We start from the raw sequence: 14615 nt of genomic DNA, 5'->3' as shown, positions 1-14615 counted from the left end.
GTCCTTTGAGTATAAATATGTATTGTTCAGGTTTTTAGGTGTATTTTGAACTTCTTGTACCATTTGTCCAAAAGTAGAACTTTTCTAAATCTTTGAGTTTGTAAATAACAACTAAACATACCTTTTGTTCCCAGGTGTTTAGTGTGTTTTCCTTAACACCTTCTTTGTGCCTAAAATCTCGAAAGTATTTGGACCATTCATCCTTTTAGATTTTTTTCTGGATCCTTAAGGTTTGTAGGTATGGTCTAATTGTTATTTGAACTGTCCTCCCAGGGGATCCTTCCTGCCTGAGGTTTGTACATGTATTTTGAATATTCCAAAACCAAGACAAAAGACCATTTGGATGCTAAAATATTTTGTATTTATTTATTAAAGGGTTAAATTTTTTTTGGTTTGGAATGGTTACGGAAAGCACCTTTTATCAGCACGTCTGAGATCCTTTCAGTGTAGATATTTTTAAACAGTGAAAATCACATACCTTAAGAAATAAAGAAGAAGTAGGTGTGTGTGTGTGTGTGTGTGTGTGTGTGTGTGTGTGTGAGTGTTTACCACATACAGGATATTTTTTTCTTTCAGTTCAACGTACGGAAGTGAGCAGTTCCAGTCTGTGATTGGTAAGAGGTGAGAAAACCAGAGTTTAGCTGTGTGAGTGAGTGAGTGAGTGAGTAATTGTGTGTTCACAAGATATACACATACATACACAGAAGAACACGGTAAGAGGCTCTTTAATGATGTGCTTAAATTTAGTTTAGCTGCTGAATGTGCACAGTAGTAAAGGTGTGTGTACCTTAATCTGATTGGACAAATCTCAGATATCTGATTAATAAATATGATCTTAATATTAGTCTAATCAGGACTCTTAACAAGAGTCAGAGGAATAGAGATATGTCTGATATAAAGCAGCTTGGGGTTGTGATTTTTTTTAGCTGCAAGGTTTTTTGTGAAGTAGTTTATCTGAAGTGGTGTTGACTATATCACTATATCGCTTTTTTATTTAATAACAGTAATAGCTGGAGCAAGAGAGAAAAAAAGAAACAGCGAGAAACATGCGTTTTACATGCATTGAGGTCATCAGTCTGGTCAGATGAGGAACTAAGAGTGTAACAGTATCAGATTATCAGTACCTTGATAATAAGCTTCTGTGAAAATTCTGTAGCATCTTCACAGATTTGTACATTGCATTTTTCTGTAAACCTTTATTCAGTAATTGCTTTGTCTGTTGTCAATTTTATGTAACATACAGTGGTGGGAAAAAATTTATCACCCTTTTAATGATTTTCCTTTATAAATCATTGGCTGTTCAGATCAGTAATTTTAAGTAATGTTCTTCAGAAGGCATCTAACAATGACTGAACGACTGTAATATTTTTTGTTTTAATGATCACTGCTTTAATATTAAGCATCAATCTTATACATTTTCATCTTCACCCTTGCAGTCTCACAGAGACCTCGGAGTGCGCATTATTAGGGTAATTACGGTAATTTCGCAGCAGACGCAGCTCTCCTGGTCTCCAGTGTAAAGTCTCTGCTGTCTTGCTGCTGCTTTCATATTTCTGTATTTGACTGAAAATAAACAAGTAATCAAGATATTTAGATCTTTTCCAGCTTATTTTACCCCCCAGATCGACCGAGAACGCTTTGTGTGTTGTTAAACTGCTGTAGGATGTGTAGTTAGCGCTAGCTAAGTTAGCTAGTTTATGTGTGTTAGTTAGCTAGCTAAGTAAGCTAAATTGTGTGCGTGGTTAGCGTTAGCTAGCTAGGTTATATGTGTGTTAGTCAGCTAGGTTATATGTGTGTTAGTCAGCTAGGTTATATGTGTGTTAGTTAGCTAGGTTATATGTGTGTTAGTCAGCTAGGTTAAATGTGTGTTAGTTAGCTTGGTTAAATGTGTGTTAGTCAGCTAGGTTATATGTGTGTTAGTTAGCTAGGTTAAATGTGTGTTAGTTAGCTAGGTTATATGTGTGTTAGTTAGCTAGGTTATATGTGTGTTAGTTAGCTTGGTTAAATGTGTGTTAGTCAGCTAGGTTATATGTGTGTTAGTTAGCTAGGTTAAATGTGTGTTAGTTAGCTAGGTTATATGTGTGTTAGTTAGCTAGGTTATATGTGTGTTAGTTAGCTAGGTTATATGTTAGTTATAGTAATTATTTAACTGTTACCATGTTTCTCACTTTATAATACTGTGACATGATCTGCAGTAACTCTTAAAGAAGAACACAGTAACTAATCTAACTAACCTCAGTAATTAATAATGGGTTACCATGTGCTGCTGTTAACTCCTGAAAAAGAAGACAGGGACCCCTTAATTATCTATGAAATTATCTATGAAAAACACAGGGACACATAGTCCGTTATCTAACACAAATATTTACTTATTAAAACATGGTTTCCAGCAAAATAAGGATGTAGGACACAACCTACAGTAAAGCTGTATGTGAGCCATCACTACTACTAAACACATCTCCAGGAGGACTTAGAATAAACACCTGTAACACACTGACAGAACATTACAAAAATTAGGGTTAAGCAGATTATTGCACATTTCAGTGTGTCTAACACTTGGACAATATTAAAGGATACTATGGTAAGTAATGTTTATAAATGACAAATGGTGTCACTGGCTGTAATATCACCACCTGCAGCAGCTGTCCGGCGCTGTGAAATTACCGTAATTACCCTAATAGTGCGCAAATTAAAGTATGAAGATAAACTTTTAAAAGGTTAGTGCTTAGTAATAAAGCAATGATGATTAAAACAAAAGTTATTACAGTCATTCTTAAGTGTCTTAGATGCCTTCTGGAGAACATTAATTGATGTCTCCTATGTAATAATATTATGTCATTATGTTTTTTCTTCCAAAAATGAGGTTAAGCAGACTAATACACTCTGTAGTATTTTACTATATGTTGCTAATATTTAAAAGATACTGAGGATAATAAAATAATTAAGGTTACTGCTACAAATGGTGTCACTGGCTTCAAATATGCCTTTATTATCACCACTAATCAAATAATTTCCCCAAGTGGCATGTAAGGGTTTTCAGTAGTTAATGTTGATTAATGTTGAGCAGTAATTAATGTTTTAGTAATTAATAGTTACTAAAAAGAAGACATAATTAGTAAGTAATTCTCCAGGAGGTATGTAAGTCTCAGTAAATAATGTGGAGTTAATAGTGAACTACTATAATCATTAGTTCAGTACTATCTACTAAGTACTTCCTGGTAGTTAATAGAAGAGGTTTAGGTGTTAATGTAGCACTATTACTTAGTTACTGCTTAGTTACCTATTAAACAGTGTTGTCCTTTGAATTGACTAAGAATAAAATATTTTGACACTGATTTCCATTGAAAGTTATGTTATTTGCTTCTATAAGATGTTGCTGTTCTTGAGATACATTGTTCATTATCTTCCTTATCATAACCTCAAAGCCCACTAACCTTTATTAAAACAACATTAAGACATCACCAAATTCACACATGTGATGCCTGTGGAAACACACTTTCCTCACTCTGTGTTTTTTTTTACTCTGTTGTTTCTTTGCCCAACAGTGGAAGGATTTACTGTCACAGTGAGCCCTGCATTACTTATTATTATTATATTAAATACGAAAGATTATACACTAAAATTAATACACTAATATACTTTCTGACAAAAAATGATTGCACCAAGAAGGAATCAAATGAAACTTTGTGTGTGAATATAATAATGATATTCTGTACGTAATTAATTAAGTGATTACAATATCAGAGTGAAAATGTATTAAAAAAAAAGCAAATAAACAATTTAAAGTATTCAACATAAGATATGGTTCCTGGTGAGCGAGAAGGCCAAGGAAATGTTGCAATCTAGAGCAGACATTCTTGGGAAGCCCATGCTCTGTGTGAAAGAGCATTATCCTGCTGAAAAATGACACCCACAGGATGTCCCACACATATTGCTGAGATGTTAGTGTCCCTTTTATCATTACTAGGGGTGACTAACTGCTGTATGCAATGGCTCCCCATTCCCTATGGCACCTTCATCCTTCTTGTATCCTACAGAATGACGGACATTCAGAAGCAGCCGATTCCTGAGGAGGTGAGCGGCGGCCCCGGTGTGGCTCCAGCTGACCCACCTCCGTATCAAACTGGACCAGATCAGATGCAGCCCCCTCCTCCATACCCCTACGGCTCAACCGTCTACTCCACTTACCCTCCTGTAGCTGCAGCCTATGGTCCAGACCCCACCCCACCTGTGTATCCAGCATATCCACCTTACCCCCCTGGGCAGGGTGGTCATGTAGCGGATAACCTACCCCCTGAGGGTAATATGGCCTATACAGGTACATCCACTCACTGGCCACTTTATTACAAACATCTACATTCATGAGCTTTCACTTTCTGGCCACTTTATTAGAAACACCTATGAGCTCCATCTTAGTGGCAGCTTGTATGGCACTGGGTTTCTAATAAAGTGGCCAGGTAGTGTGTATCACATTGCTGATGTATGATAACTGTGTTGAATTTATTTTTTAGGAACTGAGTGCACAGATACTCAGTCAGTTCTTGTAGATTCAGCATTCGAGGACAAAACCGTGCGGCGGGCTTTTATCAGAAAGGTTTGTGCTATTTTTTTTAACAGTTTGTATTTTGTGTTTGCTATTAAAAAGTATAACACAAACACACACACAGGTCATCAGACAGTGTTAGAGATTAGCCTCCAGTTCAGAGGACTCATGTCAGCTAAAAGGCTAATTTAGCAATCGAGCTAGTTACATTAGCTAGCATGTTTAAACTATGTTAAAAAATGGATAACCCACACACATATGGTAATTATGGTAATGTTAATTGTTGCCAGCCTTGTTATAGGATTCTAGCAGTAGGTTAGTTAAGCTAACCACAATGCATTTAACATGTTTTCCAATTGCAATAGCATTACCACTATCTAGAACCTCTGTTAAAAATATAAGTTTGAGTTTGTGAGGAATCTATACACCTAGCTAACAGAGAAAGTTATAAGAACATATTTCACATTTTGAAATGTTTCCTGGAACTTTAGCCAGTAATGCTACAGAATGCTACAGAAATAACATGTAGCAGTCCTACTACATGCTCTGCAGCCCGGTGTCCCTCCACCGAAGGCGTTGCGCTCTCCTCGTTCACTTCTGTCACTGAGAACGAGACACTGGCTCTCCTAACACGTAGCCGTCCTACTACGTGTCCGCTTGACCCAATTCCCTCAAACTTACTACAAACCATCGCACCTGCAATCATTCCGGCTATCACTCACACCATCAATGCCTCTTTAACTTCTGGTGTTTTCAAACAAGCACATGTGACACCACTGCTTAAAAAGCCTTCTCTCAACCCCGCCCAGGTTGATAACTACAGACCGGTCTCACTACTAACCTTTCTCTCTAAAACTCTTGAGAGAGCAGTTTTCAATCAGGTCTCTGGCTTCCTCTCCCAGAATGACCTCCTGGACCAGAACCAATCTGGATTCAAAAAAGGACACTCTACCGAGACGGCTCTGTTGTCTGTAACTGAAGCGTTGAAAACTGCTATAGCTGCAGGCCAGTCCTCAGTGCTCATTCTGCTGGACCTCTCGGCCGCCTTCGACACGGTCAACCACGACTTCCTCCTAACTATACTCTCAAACATGGGGATCTCAGACAATGTGCTGTCATGGTTTAGATCATACCTCACTGGGCGCTCGTTCAAGGTGTCGTGGCAAGGACAGCTGTCCTCAGCCCACTCCCTATCCACTGGGGTTCCCCAGGGTTCGGTACTGGGTCCCCTTCTCTTCTCAATATACACTGCCTCTCTTGGTCAGGTTATCCACTCACATGGCTTTTCCTACCATTGCTTTGCTGATGACACCCAGCTTTACCTATCATTCTCACCTGAAGATAACTCAATCTCTGCACAGATATCGCAGTGTCTCTCTGACATATCCGCATGGAGAAAGGAGCATCACCTTCAATTAAATCTCTCAAAGACTGAACTTCTGGTCATACCAGCAAAACCATCTTTTCAACACAACTTCTCTATAAGCATCGACTCTCTCTCTCTCTCACCGACAAAGGTTGCTAGGAACCTGGGTGTTATGGTTGATGACCAGCTCTCCTTCACGCACCATGTGGCCTCAGTTACTCGATCCTGCCGCTTCGCGCTTTATAACATCAGAAAAATTAGACCGTTTCTGAGGCAACAGGCCACCCAACTCCTGGTACAAGCAGTCGTCATCTCACGCCTCGACTACTGCAATGCCCTGCTAACTGGCCTCCCGGCCTGTGTAGTAAAACCACTACAGATGATTCAGAATGCAGCAGCACGTTTGGTCTTCAACCAACCAAAACGGGCACATGTCACCCCGCTGCTCATTGAGCACCACTGGCTACCAGTTGATGCTCGCATCAAATTCAAAACTCTTACAATCGCCTACAAGGTGACGACAGAACAGGCTCCTTCCTACCTGCACTCACTCCTGAAGGCTTACGTTACCTCCCGGCCGCTGCGCTCCTCCAATGAACGTCGCCTCGCTTTGCCAAACACTCACACAAAGCAATCCAGACTGTTCTCATACAGAGTTCCCCAATGGTGGAACAAACTACCTTCCACTACCAGATCAGGAGAATCTCTCGCTATCTTTAAGAGACTCCTGAAGACAGAGCTCTTCAAAGAGCACTTACTCTCCTAACACCTCTAACACACTAACTACTTCTAACCCCATTTCCTTCTTCCCCTCCTTCACTTCTCTATCCCTTTATTTCCCTTCGACCTCCTTTAAGCCCTATCTAAAAATGGTTTATCTTAATTCCTATTACTTTTGTACTTCATTATTGTAAGTCGCTTGGGACAAAAGCGTCTGCCAAATGTAATGTAATGTAATATTTTGTTCTGAAAATCTGTGACATAATAAAAGTTTGCATTACAACATTATTACGTTTCTTAAGCTGTAACATTCCCAGCTATGCAAATGTTAACATTAACATTAAAAGTAATGTTCCTAAGACTACAAATAAAAGTACTGTAAAAAAACATTCTAAGAACATCCAGAAAACCTGAATGCTTCAACCATGTTAACTGTAAGGTTCATGAAACGTTCTTCTAACCAAAAATTGTTAGCTGAGAAGGTGCTTTGAAGAGCCTTCATGAAAGTTTAAGGTGCATCAAGGAACATTTTCTTTTAAAGTGCTTTTCTTGAAGATTCCTCAAGGCACCTTAAGAGGCTTTACAGTTAAAGAAGGGTCTAATGCTAGACAGAGACATCACATCACTATTTACACTTACAGTCAAGTAGAACTTTGCAGTTATACAAAACTGCATATCGAGTTTTGCATTTGTATTTTTTATCAGTTGGTGTAATTTGAGTTGGCTTTAGTATGTTAAATACTTTAATATTGCATATTTTTTTAGGTGTTCAGCGTGGTCACTCTGCAGCTGCTGGTCACCTTCTCAGTAGTGTGTGTGTTCACCTTCTCGGAAACAGTGAAAACAGCAGTGCAGTCCAACATATGGGTGTACATCAGCTCCTACATCATCTTTATGGTGGTGGCTATGTGTCTGTCTGTTTGCTCCTCTTTCAGTCGCTTACACCCATGGAACCTCATCAGCCTGGTAAGAGTGTAACTGAACAAGCAGGTCTTGAAATCCATCACTGCAGTGCTAAGAATAACCCACCACCCAGATCATACTGTACATACTCTTTGGTGGTCCTGTGGGGTCCTGAGCATTTAAGAAAAGGGTAAAAAGAGAAAAATAAAGTATGCAATGAAACAAAATGGACTAAAGTCAGTAATTATTATTATAGAACTATAATAATATAATATAATATATAATATAATATTTATATGCTCAGAGTGCTGTTATGCTTGATCAGTATATAGTAAACTATTACCTTAGTAAATTTTATCATAATTCAGTAGAAGCATCAAAAACTTCCTCCTGTGTTATGTTATGTCTCCTGACCTGATTTATTTGTTCCTGTCTATGGTTCTCATGCCTCAACAAGCTGACCAAAAAAACAGTTTACCGCACATGTAGGGCATGAACTTCACTGTGGTTAGACATCTCACACTCTTTTGTTCTTTCTTTTCTGGCATTACATCATTTCTCAGGCAGCCTACACACTGGGCTTTACACATTTGTCTATTCATTCAACCTACAGCAGTTTATTCCACACATTCAGTCTACAGCAGTTTATCCACACATTCAACCTACAGCAGTTTATCCACACATTCAACCTACAGCAGTTTATCCACACATTCAGTCTACAGCAGTTTATCCACACATTCAACCTACAGCAGTTTATCCACACATTCAGCCTACAGCAGTTTATCCACACATTCAGCCTACAGCAGTTTATCCACACATTCAACCTACAGCAGTTTATCCACACATTCAGACTACAGCAGTTTATCCACACATTCAGTCTACAGCAGTTTATCCACACATTCAGTCTATAGCAGTTTATCCACACATTCAGTCTACAGCAGTTTATCCACACATTCAGTCTATAGCAGTTTATCCACACATTCAGTATACAGCAGTTTATCCACACATTCAACCTACAGCAGTTTATCCCACACATTCAACCGACAGCAGTTTATCCCACACACTCAGTCTACAGCAGTTTATCCACACATTCAGACTACACATATCCGTGATTATGACTAGACTTATTTCTTGTCTGGGAAACTGATGTATAGGAGATAAATCTTCTAATGAACATATTTTAAATTGTGTCTACAGGCGGTAGTGACCTTGAGTCTCTCCTACATGGTGGGAACTGTGGCTTCCTTCCATAACACAACTTCTGTGGTCATTGCTATGGGTGCTACACTAGTCATCTCCTTCACCATCATAATCTTCTCTGCTCAGGTAAGATCTGGAATATTTAAAAAGTCAAATAATACCTCAAATATAATCTGTCACTGAGAGTATTTACATGCACTACCTAATTTGATTATGAACAGGTTAATGCAGGTATCTGATTATTCAATTAGTCATGTAAACAGCATACTCTGATTTTGTATATTGGAGTCAGATCTTAAAATCAGATTAGAAAATCTGATAAAATGAGGAACAATTTACCTCAGCAATCAGTCTTTCTTAAGGCCCTGTCCCACTGCGATTGCGTCCAAATATCCACTAAAGTACGTCCAAATTTATCAGAAAACACTGCGTCCACTGAGTGAACGCGCTGCGTCCAAAATATAGACGCACTGCGTCCAAATTACTTCCATATTCCGTCTAAATTGAAGTTGGACGCCGACTTCCAAATTTGTACGTCGACTTCCACTCTTTGGACGTCCACTTTTTGGACATCGACTTCCAACTATATATGGTTGTTTTTTCTAGTGAATCATCATTTCTTCTTGAGCTACAAGAGAGAGCACATCTATTCTCTTCTACACAACCATGGACCACAGATTCCTTGCAGTGATGGTGCAGCAGCAGAACATACTCCTCCATGTGCTGGACCAGACCGGGAGGAGGAGGAAGCAGCAGCAGGAGAGGACTGTATGGGTCAGGCCTTGGATTGTACGCCGGGTGGAGTTTGGAAAGTGTGGAAAAGCGATGGACGCCAGAAAAATATTTTTATGGACGTCGACGTCCACCTGTACGTGCCGTCCAAATATCCACTAAATTACGTCCGTACTGCGTCTAAATATCCACTAAATTACGTCCATATTAGTTGCCGTCTATTCCGAAAATTTTAGTAAGTACCAAAACCACTTTTGCGTCTAAAGTGGACAGCAACGTCTAAACTACGTCCACTTGGACGGTGCCGTCCAAATATCCACTAAACTACGTCCAGATTGCGTCTAAATATCCACTAAATATCCACTAAACTGCGTCCACTGAAATTTGGACGTACTTTAGTAGATATTTAGACGCAATCGCAGTGGGACAGGGCCTTTAGTGTATGTGTATTCTTAACTAAGTTTTTTTTTTATTTCTTAGTTTGGTACCAGAAATAAGCGAGCAGCGTTTAACAAGTAACAGTTTTTAGTCTAAAGATTGAGGCTGTGTCTGAGTCCTGAACATATTCTGGAAATATTCCCAAATATGTTTAGGACTCATAGAAACTAATGTTTAAAATACTTTGGTATAAGCTGAGGTATCAACTCAACCTTTTTAATTTTTACTTTCAGAACTACTTAAAGTATAAAAGTAAAAGTAATTTAGGGGAAAAAAATTGCTTCTTGTTTCAGCTGCATATATTCATTGAAAATGCTAAAAACTGAAAAATTCTGCAGTAATCTGATTATGAAGTTCATGTAAGCACACTCAGTTTTTTTTGTAACTGCCTGTTTGTTTACTAAAGCTCCCTGAAGAGAGCTTGTTTTATACCAGAGTGTTTTGTAAAAGTGTTTCGTGGCATTTAGGTCGAACTTTTGGCTGATTGACCTCAATAGCTCAGAAGCGAGTGGTTACCACTTCTCATCTAATATTCCCTCATGGCATGAAAAAGTATTTTGCCCCTACAGATTTCTTTTGTTTTTGTATTTTTGTCATACTAATATTTTTTTGATTATCAGACAAACTTTAATATCAGACAGAGATAACCTGAGTGAAAAAAAAACTTTTAAATAAGAATTTTATTAATTCATGAAAGAAAATCTTTCCAAACCATTCTAGCCCTGTTTGAAAAATAGCGCTGCAACTAGAAGTTGACTAATCTGATAATATTTTTTTTGATTAGTCAGTTAGTCGTGGTTGTTTTTTGTCATGCCCTCTGTTTGTACTTCCTATTGGTGAGGCTCCCAATCCAGTGTGGTTAAACCAAAAAAGTCCAAAAAATATTTACCCAAAGTCCTAAGCATCATCAAGATGTTTTTTTGGCAAACGTGAGACTGGCTCTTGTGTTCTTTTTGGTCATCAGTGTTTTTTGCTATGGAACTCAACCAATCTCTTTTTTACTATTGAATCAAAACACTGACCTTAACCATGCCCTTTTGGAATAATTTCAGCCACTCCTAGGAAGGTTCACCAGTGTTCCATGTTTTCTCAGTTTGTGAATAATAGCTCTCACTGTGGTCCACTGGAGTCCCAAAGCCTTAGAAGTTCCAAAGCCTTTGTAACCTCTTCAAGATAACATTGTTTTCTCATCTGTTTTTAAATTTCCTCAGATCACGACATAATGTGTTGCTTTTTGAGATCTTTTTGCTGATTCATGTTGTCAGAAAGGTTCTATTTAAGTGATTTCTTGATTCTTCAGGTCTGGCAGTAATCAGGCCTGATTGTGGGTAGTTAACTTAAACTCAGCTTTCCAAAAAGTGTGATTAATCACAGTTAATTTATTGGGGCAAACACTTTTTCACACATTTTCATTCAAAATCATAATTTAAAAAGTGCATTTAAAAGTAACAGGCTATATGTGTCTGATATTGAAGTTTATTTATACAGATCAAGCAGGGTGATGTTTAAGTTACCCAATATTTTCTGCAGTGTATTAGTTTGTGAGAATGAGTCTACAAATCACGAACATTTTGGAGCATTACACAGCACATGTAGTGTATTACAATCTGTCAGAATGTGTGTGTGGATCATATGAAAATTCCAGTTTATACCAGTATGTCAGGATGGGTATTTGGATCATATGAACATTATATATAGCATTATAGAGCTCCCCCCTACCCTTCATTTAGAGTATTAAAGTCAGTCAGAATGAGCAGGAGGAATCATATAATTGTTATAGTTAAGTTCTGTTTTTTAATATTTCAATTTTATTTGGGAAAGAAAAAGATTAACAAGATTTTACATTTTCACATCCCATCAGAGAGAATATCTGGTACATTAATACAAAGCATTTATAAATAGGATTATAAGACTTATATTCATAAATGAAAAGAAATACAAACACACACACACACACACACACACACACACACACACACACAAAAACAAACAAAAAAAAACACCCTACACACATCCAAGGAGGTTTTGTTATATATGCGTACTCCACTTAAGTATTTCTTCATTAAATATGGTGGTATTATTACTAAGACCAATAATCATTTGGTCTTATTGGTTCCTGTTTCTAATTTCATGTGTGGTAAAGTTAAGTAACTGAAGTTATTTGTTGTTTTCTTGTGTGCTGTGTTTCAGACCCGAGTGGATTTTACTATATGTAATGGTATTATCATCATTCTGGCAGTCGATCTGCTCATGTTTGGCTTCTTCAGCATATTTTACTACTCAAGCATGTTACAGATTTTGTACGGATGTCTGGGAGCTCTGCTTTATTCACTGGTAAGAAGTGGTAAACATGCCCATCCACAGTCCACACTCAGAGTGGTCCAGTACACCACAAATCAGGGGTAGGCAATTAATTTTCCGGAATGACCACATGATATGCTGAGACTGTTTTGGAGGGCAAGGCCAACCAGTTGACTTCTATTTGTTAATTTTATATTTTTCAATAATGCATTAAAGATGATTTTGATAAGCTGTTACCAGTAAGAGTTACAGCAATGGAAATGTAAAGCACGCATAGTAAAAAAAACATTAATATTACAATTTTTATTTAAAATTCCTATTAAACAAAAATACTTATGTGAAAATGTTCGTGTTTGCAGTAAGAACGAGCATTAAATTACTTAATACTTAACAATTGTTTTTTGTCTTTTTAGTACTTTGGCTTGAACAAGTGCAGCAAAATCTAGTTAATTTTTTGAGAGCCGGGTATGGAAAGGCAAAAAAACAGATGTGGCCCACAGGCCTTATAGTTCCAGGGTCTGCACAGAACATTGCTGAATATGCTGGACCAGTATGTTTTGTAGTTAAATCTTATAGGAATAAAGAGGGGCGTTCCACAAGGTTCAGTTATGAGGCTGTTCATGTTTTGCCAGTTATTTTTTTTTTTTGCATGGTTCTTATGCATTCCACTGTGAAGAAAGTGAAAAACAAGTTTAGGACATTTTGCAATTTTGTGTGACACGAAGTTTGAGAAATTGGTTGCATAAATCTGGGAGGAAGAATAGGAAATCTGGTAAATGCTGTTGCACAAAATCAGCATCCGTGAGAAGATAGCGTTTGATCCCTTCTGATGTTGATTCCTGATTCTCAGGTATATGCTAATATTAAGTACCAATATCAGCTGTGACCTAATAATTATCTGTTCAAGAGAGTCCTTTACTATTGATATTTTCTGAATTTATTCATTTTTCTTACAGGCAAATTTCTCTTATTGACAATATGAACAGTTATTTTGTTTTATATTTGATCGAAATTGAATAATTCATTTCAACTGCCTTTATGAAAGAATAAATACAAGTTTAAATAAAGCACATTTAAATATTTTAATGTAAAAAAAAATAATAAGAGATTTCTCTGAAAAATGGGTAATCTATTGTTTTCAAGAAATGATTGATCTATTGTCATCTGTGTAGGAGTATGTAGTACATACTCAAAGTTACTGTCGTAGTCTAATGACTGTCTCTCTCTCTCTCTGCTGCAGTTTCTGGCGGTGGACTGTCAGTTGGTGATGGGTCGGGAGAAGTACAGCCTGAATCCTGAGGAGTATGTCTTTGGAGCCTTAATCATCTATCTAGACATCATCATGATCTTCCTCTACATCCTCATGATTCTTGGTGGAAGCTCAAACAATTAACTGCTTTTGATTAGAAAAGAAAACGTTCCATTAAAACGCATTTATACAGACATTCTCCATTTAGCACCAGTTTTGTAGAAGATCCAGAAAGGACATTTCACTCAGAGTTTGGTTACTATAGCACTCAAACGTGATTAACATCACTGAGTCTGTCTATTTATCTAAATATCTCTCTATACATCTACCAACATGTAATGTGACTGAAATATAAGACTGGAACTAATGACTCTTTAAGTAGTCGACTAGTCTACCCATTATTTTTTGATTAGTCGATTAGTTACTATTATTACTTTTGTGTTTCCTATTGGTAAGGGTTATGATCCAATGGATGTTTTACTGCACATTGACAGCTAAACATTTAGGGCTCTAGACAGATTTTGCAGGATATATAATACCTATATTAACCTAAATATTACAAAGCAAACTATAGGGGAGATTCACACATGCTGGATGTTGTTATTTTCAGGAAAATTTAGGTCACTTGAATATATCTTCAATGTAAATATGAACAGAAATGATATTGTCCAATGAAAAACAAGTATATTTTTGTTTTAGTATGTTTTGCATACTACATAATGTGAACACACAAACTGTCTCTTACACTGTGGCAAAATTCTTGATGAATGGACCAATAGAAAACGAAACGACCTGAAATGAACTCTCTTTACATTGACTTTAATTGAAAGTTAAGAAGCTTTTATCTCTCACCTTTAAAATTTCTGTTTTCAAGACACAAGTTGTTCATTGGACAGAAACAATTTATTACTCTGAATTTGACCATTTTTAGGCCTGTCGCGATAACTATGTTATCGATTTATCGTACAATAAGTTTCAAGAAAGGGTGGTATGTCCTGATTAGTTTATCACATCTGATGAAAACTAGCAGGAAATAAAAGCTGAGATTCTGAACTCTTGTCTCATACTAACCTTTCTGTCTTAAATCGAATTACTTGTTTTGTGGTCAAATGTTTAGTACAGCACAGTTCTACTCTGATACTACTACTGTGGTGTTTTATTAT

At 37.3% G+C, this 14615-nt stretch overlaps 1 protein-coding gene across 2 annotated transcripts; it reads left to right on the top strand.

The window, feature by feature from the left end:
* Nucleotides 1-585: 585 nt before the first annotated feature.
* si:ch211-284o19.8 (protein lifeguard 1) lies at nt 586-14505 on the top strand. Of its 2 annotated transcripts, none has more exons than XM_049482987.1 (7): nt 586-621; nt 4038-4318; nt 4512-4594; nt 7395-7595; nt 8730-8858; nt 12093-12236; nt 13444-14505. In XM_049482987.1, exons 2-7 carry the CDS (start codon nt 4039-4041, stop codon nt 13594-13596), a joined length of 990 nt encoding a protein of 329 aa, XP_049338944.1. In that variant the 5' UTR covers nt 586-621; nt 4038; the 3' UTR covers nt 13597-14505. The 2 variants fall into 2 exon arrangements, with proteins under 2 accessions (XP_049338944.1, XP_049338942.1); XM_049482985.1 differs by having other exon boundaries at nt 595-713.
* The last annotated feature ends 110 nt before the right edge of the window (nt 14506-14615 follow it).

Source organism: Astyanax mexicanus, chromosome 8 (genome assembly GCF_023375975.1).
Source record: "Astyanax mexicanus isolate ESR-SI-001 chromosome 8, AstMex3_surface, whole genome shotgun sequence".
In the NCBI taxonomy this organism is placed as follows: Eukaryota; Metazoa; Chordata; class Actinopteri; order Characiformes; family Acestrorhamphidae; genus Astyanax; species Astyanax mexicanus.
Note: the sequence above shows the minus strand (reverse complement) of the source record. Positions and strands in the feature narration are given on the sequence as shown.

What these genes read in the sequence shown, in the direction of transcription:
- si:ch211-284o19.8 (XM_049482987.1), top strand. Translation starts at nt 4,039, where the DNA reads ATGACGGACATTCAGAAGCAGCCGATTCCTGAGGAGGTGAGCGGCGGC. An exon ending in TCATAATCTTCTCTGCTCAG is followed by an intron (nt 8,859 to 12,092) that starts GTAAGATCTGGA and finishes GCTGTGTTTCAG; the next exon opens with ACCCGAGTGGATTTTACTAT. An exon ending in GAGCTCTGCTTTATTCACTG is followed by an intron (nt 12,237 to 13,443) that starts GTAAGAAGTGGT and finishes TCTCTGCTGCAG; the next exon opens with TTTCTGGCGGTGGACTGTCA.